General features: G+C 34.6%; 1 protein-coding gene across 2 annotated transcripts in view; it reads left to right on the top strand.

Moving 5' to 3' along the window:
* EXO1 (exonuclease 1) overlaps positions 1-16,396 on the top strand; it is a 41,315-nt gene that overhangs the window by 13,724 nt on the left and 11,195 nt on the right. For both annotated transcript variants that reach the window (XM_007107889.3, XM_007107888.3), the window contains exons 8-12: positions 173-360; positions 1,052-1,148; positions 7,511-7,736; positions 10,745-10,991; positions 14,881-15,439. In XM_007107889.3, the coding sequence (XP_007107951.2) occupies positions 173-360; positions 1,052-1,148; positions 7,511-7,736; positions 10,745-10,991; positions 14,881-15,439 (1,317 nt within the window). The remainder of the gene's footprint in view (positions 1-172; positions 361-1,051; positions 1,149-7,510; positions 7,737-10,744; positions 10,992-14,880; positions 15,440-16,396) is intronic.

The raw sequence follows: 16,396 nt of genomic DNA, 5'->3' as shown, positions 1-16,396 counted from the left end.
AAGTCATGACATGCTTCTGTTTACTGGTAGAGGTTTTCAATGTAGATAAAAGCAATTGATTTTTCTATCCCTCCTCATCCTTCTCTAATGTAAAGTGATGGGTGTTGGGAATAATCCGTTCGGTCTTCTTTATCTGCAGATAACTCATAAATATTTTTACATTCATTATTAGGTTATCAGGAAAATTGGACATTATCTCAAGATGAATATAACAGTACCAGAAGATTACATCAAAGGATTTATTCGGGCCAATAATACCTTCCTCTATCAGCTAGTTTTTGATCCCATCAAAAGGAAACTCATCCCTTTGAATGCCTATGAAGATGACATTGATCCTGAAACACTAAGCTATGCTGGGCGGTATCCTTTCTGAACCAGAATGGTAGAACTTTGCACTTCTTCCGTATTTTTTTGGTGATTTTTTAGTGAGACATTCAGTAAAAAGTTTGCAAATTGTCTTTTGCTTTTTTTTTTTATAGTGAAATCTTTATTTTGTTAAATTTAATTATAATGCTAGCGAAAATTTAGAGTAACTTTTGTTTATAAACCTGAGGCTCATCCATTATAACTTGCTAATTACTTAGATTGACTTGACAGAAACATGTACAGTCAGTCACTTAAGGTACATACTCCAAAGGTGGCACTTAAGAGAACCCCTCTTGGCAAGCAAGCTCAATTAACCAGGAAGAATGCTCTGGGCATATGAGTATGCCAGTTGAGGATACTCTTCCCACAGCCACTGGCCACGTACATCCAGGGTGATGTAGAGCTGTGAGTCACATAGGTAGTTGCCAAGACTTTCCTCTCCATCTCCCTTGACAGGGAATAAGTGATGCCTTGGGACTTTGCTTCAGAAAATAGCCAACTCCTGCTGTGACTAGTAAACTATGCCTGTGGTTTCAGTAAAGCTGAATGTGGAAAGTAAGTAGGGTCCATTGAAGTCATAAACCTGAAGATTTTCTGTGACAATAGAACACACTTTTCTGTCTTATTACAGTATCATTTGTTTGGTTGCTAATAAAAACATTTTTCCTTAATCTTACCAACCTAGATATGTTGATGATTCTATAGCTCTTCAGATAGCACTTGGAAATAAAGATATAAATACTTTCGAACAGATTGATGACTACAATCCAGACACTGCCGTGGTAACATATTAAAGACTTCTTTCTAAAAGAGCACATTTTAATTATGTCTCGGGAACTGTGACTAAAGGCAAATCTTCATTTAGTAAACATCTTTTAAGCATTTCTATATCCAGGCATTATGCAGGGTGTAAATTGAAAACAACTCAATGTTAGAGAAAATATGTATATTGGTTAATTTCCTTAAATTAAAAAGTGACCACAAAATGTATTATCAAACCTTTACACTTGAACATTTCATTTGAATATACCAAATGTTTGGTGACCTTTTTTCATCTCACCCCATTCAGCCTCTGGCATTTGGCATTGTTGAAGACCAAACCTAGAAATACCTCCCTTGGGGAGTAAAAACTGATTTTTCGCTCATTCACAATTTAGCAAATACTTACTGAGCACCCCTGCTATGTGTCTTTGAGCCCTTTCCTGTTTTCTTCTACTTTTTCCCAATTGTATGTATGTATCTCTTATGATACACTCTCCCACCATTCTCTCCTTTCTGTTCATATTTCCATTCAGACTCTGTTCTTGTTTATGTTCAGATTTATTCCTTAAATAAGTTCTTATTACTCTAATTATCTCATTTATGCAGAGAACTCGCACATCTTTAACCCAATCTCTAGTCTGTATACCAATCACCTAATTCTAAATGTCTCCTGAATCTACATAAATGCTTTCCTATAATCTATCCACAGTCAAAAGCAAACTCTATTTCTTATCAGCTTTCCTTAATAACATTTTTTTCTTTTTAGCACTTGTTACTCCATAAATTATGTCTCTATTGTTTATTTTCTGATTCTTCCTGGTACAGTGTAATCTTCATAAAGGCAGGGTTTTGTGATATTCACTGCCATATTATATTTACCATATTTTTTGTTGAATGAATGAACGTCAGTTACATGATCTCTTTCATTCAGACTAGAAGACTTGGAATTTAATTTTTTTTAAGTGAAGTATTGTTGACTTACAATATTATACAGTTGACCCTTGAACAATGTGGCTTTCAACTGCACACATCCACTTACAAAGGGGTATTTTTCAAGAGCAAATACTACAGTACTACATGGTCGTTGGTTGGCTGAATCCGCAGATGCAGGAGAACTGCGGATATGGAGGGCTGACTATAAATTATACTAAGATTAACTGTATTGTTCAAGGGTCAACTGTATTAGTTTCAGGTGTACAACATAGTAATTTGATATTTTTGTAGATTATACTCCATACAAAGTTATTATAAAATATTGACTGTATTCACTGTGCTATACATTGCATCCTTGTAACTTATTTTATATCTAGAAGTTTGTACCTCTTAATTTCCTTCACCTGTTTTGCTCCTCCCCCACCCCTGGCTTCTTTTTCATTGCTAAGTCTTTCTGCTTCTTTTCTGTCTTTCTGGTTAATAGTTTCTCCTTTCTCATAGTTATCCAAATCTTTACCCTCACTCACCATTCAGTTCTTTACTAAGCATTTTTTAAGTACAAGCATAAGTACAAGCATAGTTAGGTTAGCTAGTGTTCTGGAATATAAAGAAAAACAGCATAATCCTTGCTTGTAAGGTACTCATTGTCTAAGAGAGAGACACATGGTTATATATATAGAAATATGGTAAGTGCTATAATAGATGTATTTGAGGCTCCCTGGAAACAAAGGGCATGCACTTAACTCCACCTAAGGAGAGAATACTTTTTTTTTTTGGCTGTGTTGGGTCTTAGTTGCAGCACGTGGGATCTTTGTTGTGGCATGCGGGATCTTTTGTTGCGGTGGGCTCAGTAGTTGCGGCTTGGGGGCTTAGTTGCCCCGTGGCATGTGGGATCTTAGTTCCTTGACCAGGGATCAAACCTGCGTGCCCTGCGTTGGAAGGCAGATTCTTAATCACTGGATCACCAGGGAAGTCCCTAGGAGAAAATACTTTTTAATAATCATAACAAACATTTCTTGAGCATTTGCTGTGTTCTAAGTGCCATTCTAAGCAACTTAGACATAGTAACTCATTTACTCCTTAACAAGCCTCTGAGGTCAGTACCATTATTTCCATTTTACAGATGAGGAAACAGTTAGAGGGAGGTTAGGCTACTTGCCAGCTCACGCATTTAATCAATAGGGGAGCTCTGATTCCAAGCCAAGCCCTCTACTGTCTCCTTATAGAGGAACTGGTGTGTGTCCTGGCTTTACAAAGATGAGTGGGGATTTTCAAGATGGGTGAGTGGTTCCATGCTGAAGAAAACAGCATGTGTGAAAGAGGATAACATGTTAAAGGTACTCTAAGTAGTTCATTCTGGCTGTACCAAGAATGTCTTAGTGTTTACCAGGTAAAGGAAACAGAGCACCTTGAGAAAGAAAAAGAGGTGAGCCTAGAGAAGATGGCCACTGACAAACTGGTGACCAGTTGAGCATTGAAAAGAATCGTTACTGTCAGCTGAAATAAACTAAGCTTATTAAGAGAGCACAAATTCATAATGATACTAAAAAAGAACTTTATGTTCATCAACTCAAATTATATAAACCTTACACTCAGGTTGCTAGTTTCTTTTTTCTGTTTTCTCTTGTTCTGTATCTGGAACTTCTATTAATTAGATATTGGATTTTTCTGGTCTTCAAATTATGGAACTTTTCTATCTTACTCATGTCTTTGTCTTTTGCTGTTTCTGGGCCAAACTTTTTTTAATTTTGCCTTTCAACTTTGCACTATCCAGTATTTAGCCACTGGCCACATGTGGCTATTTAAATTAATTAACATTAAATTAAATTTTAGTTCTTCAGTTGCATTGGCCACTTTTAAAGTCCTTAGTGGCTACCATGTTGGACGGCACAGAACTTTTCTATCATTGCGGAAAATTCTATTAAATTTTTACTTTTTACTATCATTTTCATATCTAAAAACCCTTTTTTTAATTGTGATTTTTTAAAGATTTTGTTTTATTTCATGGATGTAATCTCTTTCCCCCCACCCCTCTCAGAATATTAATTATAATCTCTTGTACATTTTCTTCTGCTGTCTGCATTATCTCTGTTTGCTTTGGATTTTTTTTTTCCTCTATGTGTTTTGGCTTTTCTCTTTCATGGTGGAGACTTTTTTCAAACACCTAGAGCTTCTTGTCAATTTGTTCCTGTTTGGGAGAAGCACTGAGAAGCTTAAGAAACTTTGTGTGAATGAGTGGGGCTTATAGTCTTGGGTTTTACTCTTTGGTTAACTGGTTGGCAACAAGCTGCCTTTGTTTTGTGAATTCCCAAACATCAGCATGTTTTCTCTCTGTACAGTTCTTTTTTCCAAAAAGGGATCCTCCAATTTCTACTTAACTATGTAAATGTGGCTGTTTGCATTTTGAGAGCAAGATAGGGAAATGAGCTGGGATGGACCAGGAAGGGGTAGGGCTGTTCCCCACTATTCATTATTTAGCCTTTCATTTGATCTCTGTCTTTAGACAAATGGATCTTCTCATCTTCTGAAGTACCTACTGTCTTTATGTTATTGTTCTGGGTTTCAAAGGTCCAGTAGCTCTGAAGGCAGATGGGTGTGAATTGACTGTATGGACAGATTGAACATGAGCACCCGGGAGCCAAATAAACCTTTTTTTAGCCCTCCCCCTACTTGAGGCCTCCATGGTACCTGATCCCTTAAATTTCCAAATCTTCAGGTTTCTGTATGTGGAATTTGTGGGTTTTTTTTTTTTTTTTTTTTTTTTTTTTGGCTGCATTGCGTCTTCGTTGCTGTGCATGGGCTTTCTCTAGTTGCAGTGAGCAGGGCTACTCTTCGTTGCGGTGTGTGGCCTTCTCATTGCAGTGGCTTCTCTTGTTGTGGAGCACGGGCTCTAGTCATGTAGGCTTCAGTAGTTGTGGCATGTGGGCTCAGTAGTTGTGGCTCACTGGTTCTAGAGTGCAGGCGCAGTAGTTGTGGTGCATGGGCTTAGTTGCTCTGCGGCGTGTGGGATCTTCCCAGAACAGAGCTCGAACCCATCTCCTCTGCATTGGCAGGCGGATTCTTAACCACTGCACCACCAGGGAAGTCCGAAATTGGTTTTTTACTGATATTCTTTTCTGCAGATGCTTGAAGACACTTTTATCTTTCTTGGGCTAAGTTCTTTATTTTTTTCTTTATTGAGGTATAGTTGATTTACAATATTATATAAGTTTCAGGTGTACAGCATAGTGATTCACAATTTTTAAAAGGTATATTTTATTTATAATTATAAAATATTGGCTATATGCCCTGTATTGTAAAATATATACTTGTAGCTTTCTTACACCTAGTAATTTGTACCTCTTAATCCCCTACCCCTATCTTGCCCCTCCCTCCTTGGGCTAGGTTCTTTAAATTCTTCTCTCTATACTTTTGTCTTCACTGTGGTTTGGAAGTTACAGATATCTCTTAATTCTTCTGTAGATGGTATTTGTGTTTGTTTCTTCTTATTGCTTTGGGGATGATTTTTTTCTTATTGACATATTGACATATTAGTTTCAGGTGTACAACATAGTGATTCAATATTTATATACATTAAGAAATTATCATGATCAGTCTATTTACCATCTGTCACCATACAGAGTTACTACAATATTATTACTATTATTATTATTATTATTAGTATGGCCACACTGTGTAGCATGAGGGATCTTGGTTCCCTGACCAGGGATTGAACCCCTGCATTGGGAGCGTGGAGTCTTAACCACTGGACCACCAGGGAAGTCCCATAGTATTATTTACTATACTGGTCAGCCCTCCATATCCATGGGTTCTGCATCCAAGGATTCAATCGAATTGGGTCTGTGGTTGGTTGAATCCGCAGATGCCAGCAGATATGAAGGGCCGACCATACTATTCCATTTTATATAAGGGACTTGAGCATCGTGGATTTTGGTATCTGAGGGGGTCCTGGAACCAAACTCCTGCAGGGATGACTATATTCCCTGGGCTGTACATTATAGCTCTGTGGCTTATTTACCTTATAATTGGAAGTTTGTAGAAAAAGGGAACTGAAAAGTCTTTATTCTGCTATCTTCTTTACACATTTGAATTACTGATATTATAATTTCATCAGAATGATTCTCAAGTTTTTCCTTTGAGAAACTCAAAAATAATTGGTTGTATTGAAAATGTTCAGATACAATTGGGACTGTTATGGCTCACTAAAATGGCCATCCTTCATAAGTCCAAATCCTTATCAGATTATTTTTTTCATAGAGAAATTTCTTTCAGAACCACTAATTGTACATCAAACTAATTCTTATTATTTATCTAAGATTTATTCTTCCCAGTCAAGTTTTCTACTTACCTATTTCTTTTTTTTTTAATACAACCATCAGTGGGATCTAATGCCATGAGCTATACTGCTTAAACTGTCTTTATTATACCTGTTCTCTCAATTATTCTAAATTACCTTCCTTGTTAATTCTCAGAGTATATTATGAATAATGTCATTTCTTTTTTATTTATTTATTTTTATTTTTAGTCCTTTCTTTAAGTGAAAGATTAGATTCCAGATTCAGGTGGGACTTCTGTCAGGTGGAATTCACACCCTAGTACCAACATTTTTTGTACCAGTGTTAATTTTTCCCTGTGCCTCTCCTACTCTATTAGAATATCATTAACATCCTATTAGCAGATCATTTTCATCTAAAATATATTTAGAAAAAAATAATAAAATAAAATAGTTATTAATTGTGAATAACTTGTTTTAGCATTAAAAATGGTTATTTACCAATCCTTACTGTCAATAAGTTCCTTCTTGGAGAAAGTTTTATGCATCACTCAATGTAGACCAAAGTAACTTTCTGTTTAATACATAGGTATTGTCTACTAATACATACCTATTTAATACATAGGTATTGTCCACTAAAGAAACTATTGTTTTGTAAATTAGATTGTTTTGGTTTGAACTCATCCAAGTTCTAGAGATGGGATAGTTAATTAAATACATAATTTTATGGTTTTAATTTTCACGTCCTTTGTAAAGGGTATGTCAGTGATTATTTAGAGGCTTATTGCTAGATGATTATTAAACTAATTAGTATTATATATTGAACTAATACTCAAATTTTAATAGTATGTTTTTTCTGGTCAAATTTCTTCAAGTGTAGTTTTATTTCTTGCACTGTTCATCTTAGGAAGATTCATTTTTTTATTTCTTAGAAATGAGCTAATGAGTTTGCTAGACCCTCATTGGGAGAGAAACAGACCTAGGAATACAAGACACATTTAATGGAAAAGTATAGGACCAGCAAAGTAGAAAATGTTATTATTAGAGGACAGATATTTCATCAAAAGCTGTTCAAAGGGGTAATTTAATTATTTACTTAAAATTTATGTTGATACAGAGGGAAATGATTTAACTGTTTTTCTTCTTAAACTAACCTTTTTCCTTTTACTATTTTAGCCTGCCCAATCAAGAAGTCATAGTTGGACTGACAAAACTTGTCAAAAGTCATCTAATATTAATAGCATTTGGCATAGGAACTATTGCCCTAGACTTGAGCTGGACATTGTTTCAGATGCTACAAAGGTGAAGGAAAATCCAAGTACTGTGGGCATTGAACTAGTGATTAGTACTAAAGGGTTAAATCTTCCAAGGAAGTCATCCATTGCAAAAAGACCAAGAAGTGGTATGTATTTTGTTTTTGTGAAATACTAGTGAGAACTGGTCACATTTTAGAAGTTTTATAGTTTTAGTTCTTACATTTAGGCCTTTGATCCATTTTGAATTAATTTTTTATATGGTGTGAGGTAAGGATCAAGGTTCACTTTTTTTTGTATATGGCAATCCAATTGTTCCAACACCATTTGTTAAAAAGATTATCCTTTTTCCATTGAATTGCCTTGGCACATTTGTTGACAGTCAGTTGACCACATATGTGCAGGTCTGTACCATTGGTCTCTTCCTGTCTTTATGCCAGACACACTGTCTTGATTTCCGTAGCTTTATAGTCAATCTTGAAATCCAGTAGTATAAGTCCCTAAATTTGTTCTTCTTTTGAAAAGTTGTTTTGGCTATTCTGTGTTCTTCACATTTCCATACAAATTTTAGAATCAACTTGTCAATTTCTTAAAAAAAAAAAAAAGCCTGCTGAGATTTTGATTGGGATTTAGTTGAATCCTTAGATAAGTTTGGGGAGAATTGACATCTTAACAATATCAAGTTTTCTGATCCATTTATTTAAGTCTTCTTTAGTTTAAGTCTTCAGTGATGCTTTGTAGTTTTCAGTGTACAGGTCTTACACATATGTTGTCATATTTATCTGTATATTTCAGATTTTTGATGCTGTTGTAAATGGTATTTTTAATTTCAATTTCTGGTTCATTGCTAGTATATAGAAATACACTTGATTTTTGTATATTAATCTTGTGTTTTGCAACCTTACTAAAATCACTTATTAGTTCTAGTATCTCTTTTTAGACTCTAGGATTCTCTATGTAGACAGTCCTATCACCTGCAAATAAAGATAGTCTTGCTTCTCCTTTTCCAGTCTGGATACCTTTTATTTCTTTTTCTTGCCTACGGGAACCTCCATTACAGTGTTGAACAGAAGTGCTGAGAATGGAATACTAGGTATTGGGAAAAGGTTTTTTCTTTCCACTGTAGAACATGTTTAGAAGTGGAAAGAATAATTGTAATCCATTTCTTCTCTCTTCCTTCTTTCCCTCAGACATTTCATGAATGACTATCTGACAACAAAATCAAAACAAAGCCCTTGCAAACTTTTAGTTCATGCCCTTATCTTTTAAATTTAGGTATAGATTATTCATGTTTGGCCAAAATGTCCTGATTCCTTATGAACCTAAATCTTTTTCATGATAATATCTCTGAACCTTTGTTTCCTCTTCTGAAATGGGAACAATATTGCCTATCTCATAAATTTTTGTATATGTGATATAACATATAAAAAAGTCCTGGTACATAGCAGGTACACTGTACATATTAGTTCCTTCCCTTCTTCTACCATCAAGGTAGGCTTATACATTTTAGGTAGAGAGCTCATCAGTAAATTATCTATGTCAGACTAAGTCTGCTTCGTTTTAACTACTATTTATCAATGGATTTTATCCACAGGCACACACACAAACACAAAAACAAAACAAAAAACAGTAAATTTTTTCCCTCTTTAATGTGACAGTCCTTCATATATTTAGAGACAGCCATTGTGATCCTCCTAAATTTCTTTTGCAAGCTAAAAGTTCCTTATCTTATCCAGGTTATGCTTTAGGTACGATACAAATTTTTTAATAATTTTTAACTACTACAATGAGTGGTTGTTGAGATGTGGTCTGCTTACCATAGATCATATTTAGAATTGTGGCACTATTTCAGTCCTTCATTCAGAAACTGCTTTTACCACTGCAAACTAAGATAATGTGAGCTTTTAGTAGTATTCTTGTCATTTTGCTGGCATTTACTGAGTTTATAATCAAAATCCACCAGTTGCTGTTAAGCCAGGTAGTTATATTTTTAAACTTAAATATGGGTTACATTATCCTTACTGAGGTAATCTTAATTCATTATATTCCATTGTTCTGCCTATTTTTTTTTCTTTTTTGAACCTTTATATTGTCTTCTAACATGGATATTATGTCACCTGGAAATTTGAGAAGTATGGCTCAAGTTTGTCTTAAAGTTTCACTTAAAATATGTATATTAAGTCTATGAATTTCTCCAAATAGCTTGTCTAACAACCTTATCATAAAAAGAAAATGAGATTAGTGTGGTGTGGCTTCTTGGTGAAGGCTTGCTGGGGATCCTACGATATTTTTTTTTTCCTCTTCTGTAAGAGCTCCCAATTCCCTGCATAATAAACAGATTTTTACAAGTTTACTTACCTATAGGTTCTTTTTACTCTATACATTTTTGAATTTGAGGTATCACCTTGTCTGTAGTATTCTGGCACCCTCAACTGTTTTACCAACTGCTTAGAGTCATGAGCATTTACTCCCATGTGAGTGGAAGCTATTCAGACTGAGAATTAGTTGGACTAATTTAAAGTACCTTAATGCTATCTCTATGTCCTTGCCCATTTCAGCTTTAACATCTTACATTATTTAGTCTTATGATTTATTCTTATGCCAATAAAATGCATTCATTACACGGCAGTCTTCTAGAGCCCCATAGCTATGTAATGAAGATCAGAGCTAGAGCACAAATTACTTTTGACTACAGGACAATCATATACACCTCAAAAACTGTAACTCATTGATGGTGTGTGTATATAGCTCCTTGAAACATTTTTTTTTAATGTTGAAACATTTTTTTTAACCAAACATTAGTTTAATCATACATTTAATTCCTTTTTTTTTTTTTTTTTTTTACATTCAGAATTAGGCCCTTAGTATAATGAGTGTAGAGCCTTACAGAATTGATTGTACCCTGAAATTTTGGTTTGGGTAATTTCCATTAAAATCGTACAAATAATTGACATTAAATCATAACCAATTTTTGAAATCATAAAACACAGCCAAGGGAATTTTTTTTAAGTCATTCTTTTATTTCCTTTTCTGATGCATAGTTTAAAACAAAATAAGACTTCATCTTTAGGACAATAGGTCATGGACTGTGAAACTAAGACCAAATGTCTAACTACACATGAAATAAAGATTTACAGATAATTTTGTTTTTACTTAGAGGAGCTATCAGAAGATGATCTATTGGGTCAGTATTCTACTTCCTTTACAAAGAAGATCAAGAAAAATAGTTGTGAAAGTAATAAATTATTGAACTCTTCTGAATGGTTTATGCCTGACCTGGTAGATGGAACTACTATTAAAAAAAGCTTAAGCACACCTCCTAGGACAAGAAACAAATTTGCAACATTTTTACAGAGAAAAAATGAAGAAAGTGGTGCAGTTGTGGTTCCAGGAACCAGAAGCAGGTATAGTTATATCTATAGAATGTTGTGTGTCTGTTGTATTATATACTCTGTTGGTACTTAATTGTCTTGAATAACATTGAATCAAATGGGATAGGTGTAAGACCTGGCTTAATCCAATTACAGTTTTTTATCATGTATTGCTTTAGTTCCACTGTTCCATTGAACTTCTGTTACTTTTGTAATCTCTCCATGGAGAACCAAAATAAGAATTGTAGACCTTACTACATTTTGCATTAGAAAAACTCTGTTAATTTGGGGGTTCCTCCCCCCACTTTGTTTCTATTTTTTTAGTTTCTTTAAGAGCTAAATATAATTTTGCAAAGTATTTTTAGAAATTTATTTAAATACAGATGACTATGGATTTCTCATATTAATTGATAATCTGATACCATACTAGATGCTGGGTTACAAAAATGAGAGACATAGTTTTTGCTCTTGAGAAACATGCAGTTTTTCGTAGTCGGAGAAATAGTAACAAAATCTTTCCATACAGTGTGGTAAGTACAATGACAAAATCATGCATGAGGTGTTTTGAGGGCATCTAATGCTGAGGCAATGGTTGGAAAGGGTGAGAGGGAAGGTATGAGTGTTAGGTGCTGTTACCTAGGTTTAAATGATGAGTGGGTGAAGCAAAGAAGGGAGCCAGGTACTTTCCCAGCAGACTCATGCAGCTTGGACAGAGGCATAGAGGTGAGCAACAGCACAGAGCATGGGGTTAACTGTTTGCTGTTGATCACTGCTATTATTACTTCTGCCACAATGTAAGTTGGGAAAAGGATGAAAAGGGAGCAGAAATGTAGATGATGAGGGAGCAGAAATAAGCAAGCCAGTTCATGAAAGACTTGTAAGCCAATCTAAGGAACTTGAGTCTTTAGAAGGTTTTAATCAGGGGAGGAGTATGATTTGATTCCTGGTTTAGATAGACCACTCACTCTGAACACACTGTGAAGAATGGATTCTAGAGGGCCAAAGCTGAGCAGAAAGATTAATTAGGCTGTTGCCATAGTCCCTGCTAGTGAAGATGAGAATTTGAAGAGTCAGTATAACTTAGGTGTTAGGAATTTGGACCCTGGGTTTAGACCACCTGGATTTGAATCCTGTCCAGTTTACTCATGAGATGTTTTACTTGAGCAAGTTAATTTCTGGGTGCTTCCATTTCTTCAAGACTAACAAGCATAACAATCTTAGGATCGCTGATAGAATTAAATTATTACCATAAGTAAAGTGCGTAAAATATTGCCCAACAGATGATAAGCATACAATAAATAGTTCTTATTTTATTGACTTTGGATAGTGGTACCACAACTAGAAACAGGAAATTTAAGTGTTAGAAGTTATTTAGGCATGATTTAGTAACTTTAAGAGAAACTTTATCAGCCCCTGTATTTCTCTAGAAGACTTAGAATGAATATTTTTTATTTTTCAAGTTTAATAAACTAGGTTGCAGCCAGATTTGTCTGATCATGATGATAGGAGAAGGACATGAAAGAATGAACCACCGATAATCCCTAAGCCTCCTTTAGCGGATGTTTCAAACCCTTCTCCCATCAAGTCTTTCCAAGGAAACATTCACAGTACAATGAAATGATCATTTTGATTCTGCCTTTGTTAGTCACCCTCATTAAAGGTGCTTGTTAACAGTGGAATAATGAAAAAGTAGGCTGCAAAAGATGGAAAATAGGGTTCTAGATGATTTATGCTGATTTATACATTCTAGAAAGTTGACTTCTGTCATTCAGAGAAATTTTTGGAACTCGTGTTTTATTTTTGCATTTGGGTGAAAATAGGATTTCATTTCTCTGCCTCTTAGTGCTTCTTTTTCTTTCCATTTAGGTGAAAATAGAATTTCCTTTTTCTTCCTCTTTGGAGACAGCTAATGAGAATAATGTTTGTGTGTCTCTACAGGTCTTGGCTATTAAGTCATTGTGGAAGCTTAATGAAATCTCTGTTTGAAGCTGTAAATAGCTGCTTTATATAGCTTAGTTAGTTGTTTCTCTAAGAAATTGTTCAGAGGACGCATTAAGAAATGCTTGGACAGGGGGCTTCCCTGGTGGCGCAGTGGTTGAGAGTCCGCCTGCCGGTGCAGGGGACTGCGCGCCGGGAGCCTGTGCTCTGCAACGGGAGAGGCCACAACAGTGAGAGGCCCGCGTACCAGAAAAAAAAAAAAAAAAAAAAAAAAAGAAATGCTTGGAGAAATATTTTTTTCTGCATCAACTTCCTGTGAAATAATAATTGGGAGTAAATCTTTGATGTATAATTTTCTGATCTAGATTATAGAGCAATATCTAATAATAATTACATATTGTTAAATTAGTTTTCTTAGCTGATTTTCAAAGTTCTTTTATACGTTATTCCTCACAACAGTATTATGAGATATTCAGGTTGGCGTTATTTTCTCTATTTTGGGCTAAGAAATTGAGGCTCTGAGAGGGTAAGAAACTTTCCCGGGGTTGTATAGTTAGTATTAGTGACAGGAAAGATTCCTAGTCATAGTTGGCATGGTACCTTGAAAGGAGCACACAATCTTATAGGCCTGGACTTGAATTCTCATTCTGTCATTTAATTAGTTGAGTGATCTTTCATATGCCATTTAACTTCCCTGAGCCTATTTTTTTAACTATAAAATATGGATGATCATATGCATAAGACTGTTTTAAGACTAGCAGAAGTTATATATATCAGACACCTGGCACAGTGCCCAGTCACTAATATATATGCCAGTGGTCATTCCCACCCCATTCTTTTTAATATAACATAACAGGAGGTATTAAATATGCAAAAGATTGTCTCCAATCTGTTTGCTTTTTGGAAGTCTGTTTTAAGTCTTATCTTTATTATATAGATACTTAACCTGGAATAATGCCTATTTATTTTCTCAGATCTAGAAATATAATTATCAGTTAAGTCACACCATAGGCTGTTTAGAAAGAAACAGCCGTGAACTAGGAGGGGTTCTGGGTTTTAATTCTGTTCTTTAGTTGATTAGTTTTATAACCTTGGGCTCTGTTACTCTAACTTCTCTTACCTATGAAATAATACATAGAAAAATGTTTGGATATCATAGGGGTTATTGTTTGCTTAAAAGTGAATTATGTGATCAGATAAAGGAGCTGATGTTTCTTGCTCAGTGAAAAAACAAGTAAGACTTTTCCTTTTATGTGCTGCTTCCTTCCTGCCCTGTACCCACACACATCAGCTAAGGATTTGATGTAAAGATAAGAGAGGATTTTTACTCTCCAGCATTTAGTAAATATTCTGTTTAATCATCTTGGATTTGAACTAATGCTTATTAATGAGGTAAATTCTCTTTAAGTTTCATATTTAGCTGATCATGCACTCTAGGATTTTCTTTTTAAACCTAAAAACACTCCTTGAATACATCCTTCCCAGTAATGATACTGATCTTTGTTTCATTTATATCGGAATTTTTAAGAGTGATTTTTTTTTAAAGCTGCTACCCTGAATAAGTAATACCTCTTTAGTAATACAGAATTGAATAATTGATTTGAAAGTCTTAACCTCAATATTTAAATTAGTGTAGAAGTTTATAGGGTATATAAAAAGCTTGGTAGATTAGTATACTACTACAAGTTCCCAGATGGCTTGCTACTACTAGGAGGTAAGCTAAGATGAGGGGTAAATGGCTAATTTATTTTGCTTTTACAAAATAAGAGACCATAGTTATAAAGTGTCCTTTCTGTTGCATATTTCTATATCTGTTCAAATATTTGAGTATCAGCCATGTGTAAAATCTATTTTGCCTTTATTTATGAAATTAATATATTCATGAGATTTTTTTAAAAGAACCATTTTTCCATTATGAATCTTGTCACCTTTGTGAGAAAACTCTAAATTACTTCTGCATTCTTTCTGTTGTTTTTTCTGTTAGGTTTTTTTCCAATTCTCTGGGTTCTGCTGACTGTATATCAAAGAAAGCAAGCAGCCAGTCTCTAGATGAAACTGCTGTCACAGATAAAGAAACCAATGTAAATGAATCAGATTGTCTAGATGGCAAGAAGTTGTTAGATATCAGTGTAGCACATAATTCAAGTGAGCATATTCCAGATGATGTGACTGTGATTGCTGAAGGGTCTCAGTCTTTTAAGACCAGCAGATTCACGAGGACCATTTCACCACCCACCTTGGGTACACTAAGAAGTTGTTTCAGTTGGTCTGGAAGTCTTGGAGATTTTTCAAGGACACCAAGCCCCTCTCCAAGCACAGCATTGCAGCAGTTCCTTAGAAAGAGTGATTCTCCCATCTGTCTGCCTGAGAATAATGAGCCGTCTGATGTATCTCAGTTAAAGAGTGATGAGTCAAGTGATGAATCTCATCCCTTACATGAAGTGGATTGGTCTTCACAGTCTCAGGAAAGCATGGACTTATCACCACACAATTTAAATGCATCAAAACTTTCTCAGCCTTCTAGTAAGGATTCAGATTCAGAGGTAAGTCACATTATGAAGCCTTTGTTTTCAAATTCATCTGTAAGAGAAAATAGGGTGTTTATCAGACAGTTGAGGAAATTTGTCCTACATTATGGAAATAATTGATTGTTTTAATTTTTCATTCTAGATCTTACTGTGTAGAAAGTTCATGTTTTATTCATCTGAAGGGCTTCTCTGTGTTTTAGACTCTTATACATTTAATCTAACTATATTTCTTGAATCACCGTGTTCCATTGATAGGTGTCTCAAGTTGTGGAACACTTAAGACCTAAGCAGAATGATAAGCTTCATGAAAAGTTATTATAAATTTAATATTTAAATCCTTAATATACTCTTGAATTCAGACAACATTTGAAACCTTATAATGAAATGGCCCTGTTAATGGGATGGTGTTTGTCTTAAGTTTTAGTACTTCAGAAATACATTTTTTATTTACTCTTATTATTCTTTTTGCAATTCCCCTTTATGACAAAACAAAATAGTAATACAAATGATTTTATGTTATTCTGTTTAAATTAATGAAAGCATCCTAGCCATTATTTTAATTTGTAAAATATCTTTATCCTTACTTAAGTAAAATCAAAACTCCAGATAAGTACTGCTTATAAGACCCAGTGACATCATATTTTAAAATGACATGATGGCATAATAACATTCTTTAATCTGAGTTATCTTAAATTTACCAATTTAACATACTTCATTTTATGTTCATAACTACAGTTACCAAGTTGTAAGAACAATTACAGCCTTGGTAATATTTGACAGAACTTTGAGGTCTGATAATCCTGAATATTAAACATCTAATAAATCAGTATATCTTGTGTTTATGAAAAGGAAAGTATTTTATTCAAGTTCCTAAAGGAAACTTCAGTTGTATTGGACTCAAATTAAAGACAAAAGCCTAGTTACAATATGGAAACAAATTGTTTTCATTTGGAGAAAGCGGAAATCAATTAA

Source organism: Physeter macrocephalus, chromosome 4 (assembly GCF_002837175.3).
Source record: "Physeter macrocephalus isolate SW-GA chromosome 4, ASM283717v5, whole genome shotgun sequence".
Taxonomy (NCBI): Eukaryota; Metazoa; Chordata; class Mammalia; order Artiodactyla; family Physeteridae; genus Physeter; species Physeter macrocephalus.
This window is presented reverse-complemented; position numbering and strand designations above follow the sequence as displayed.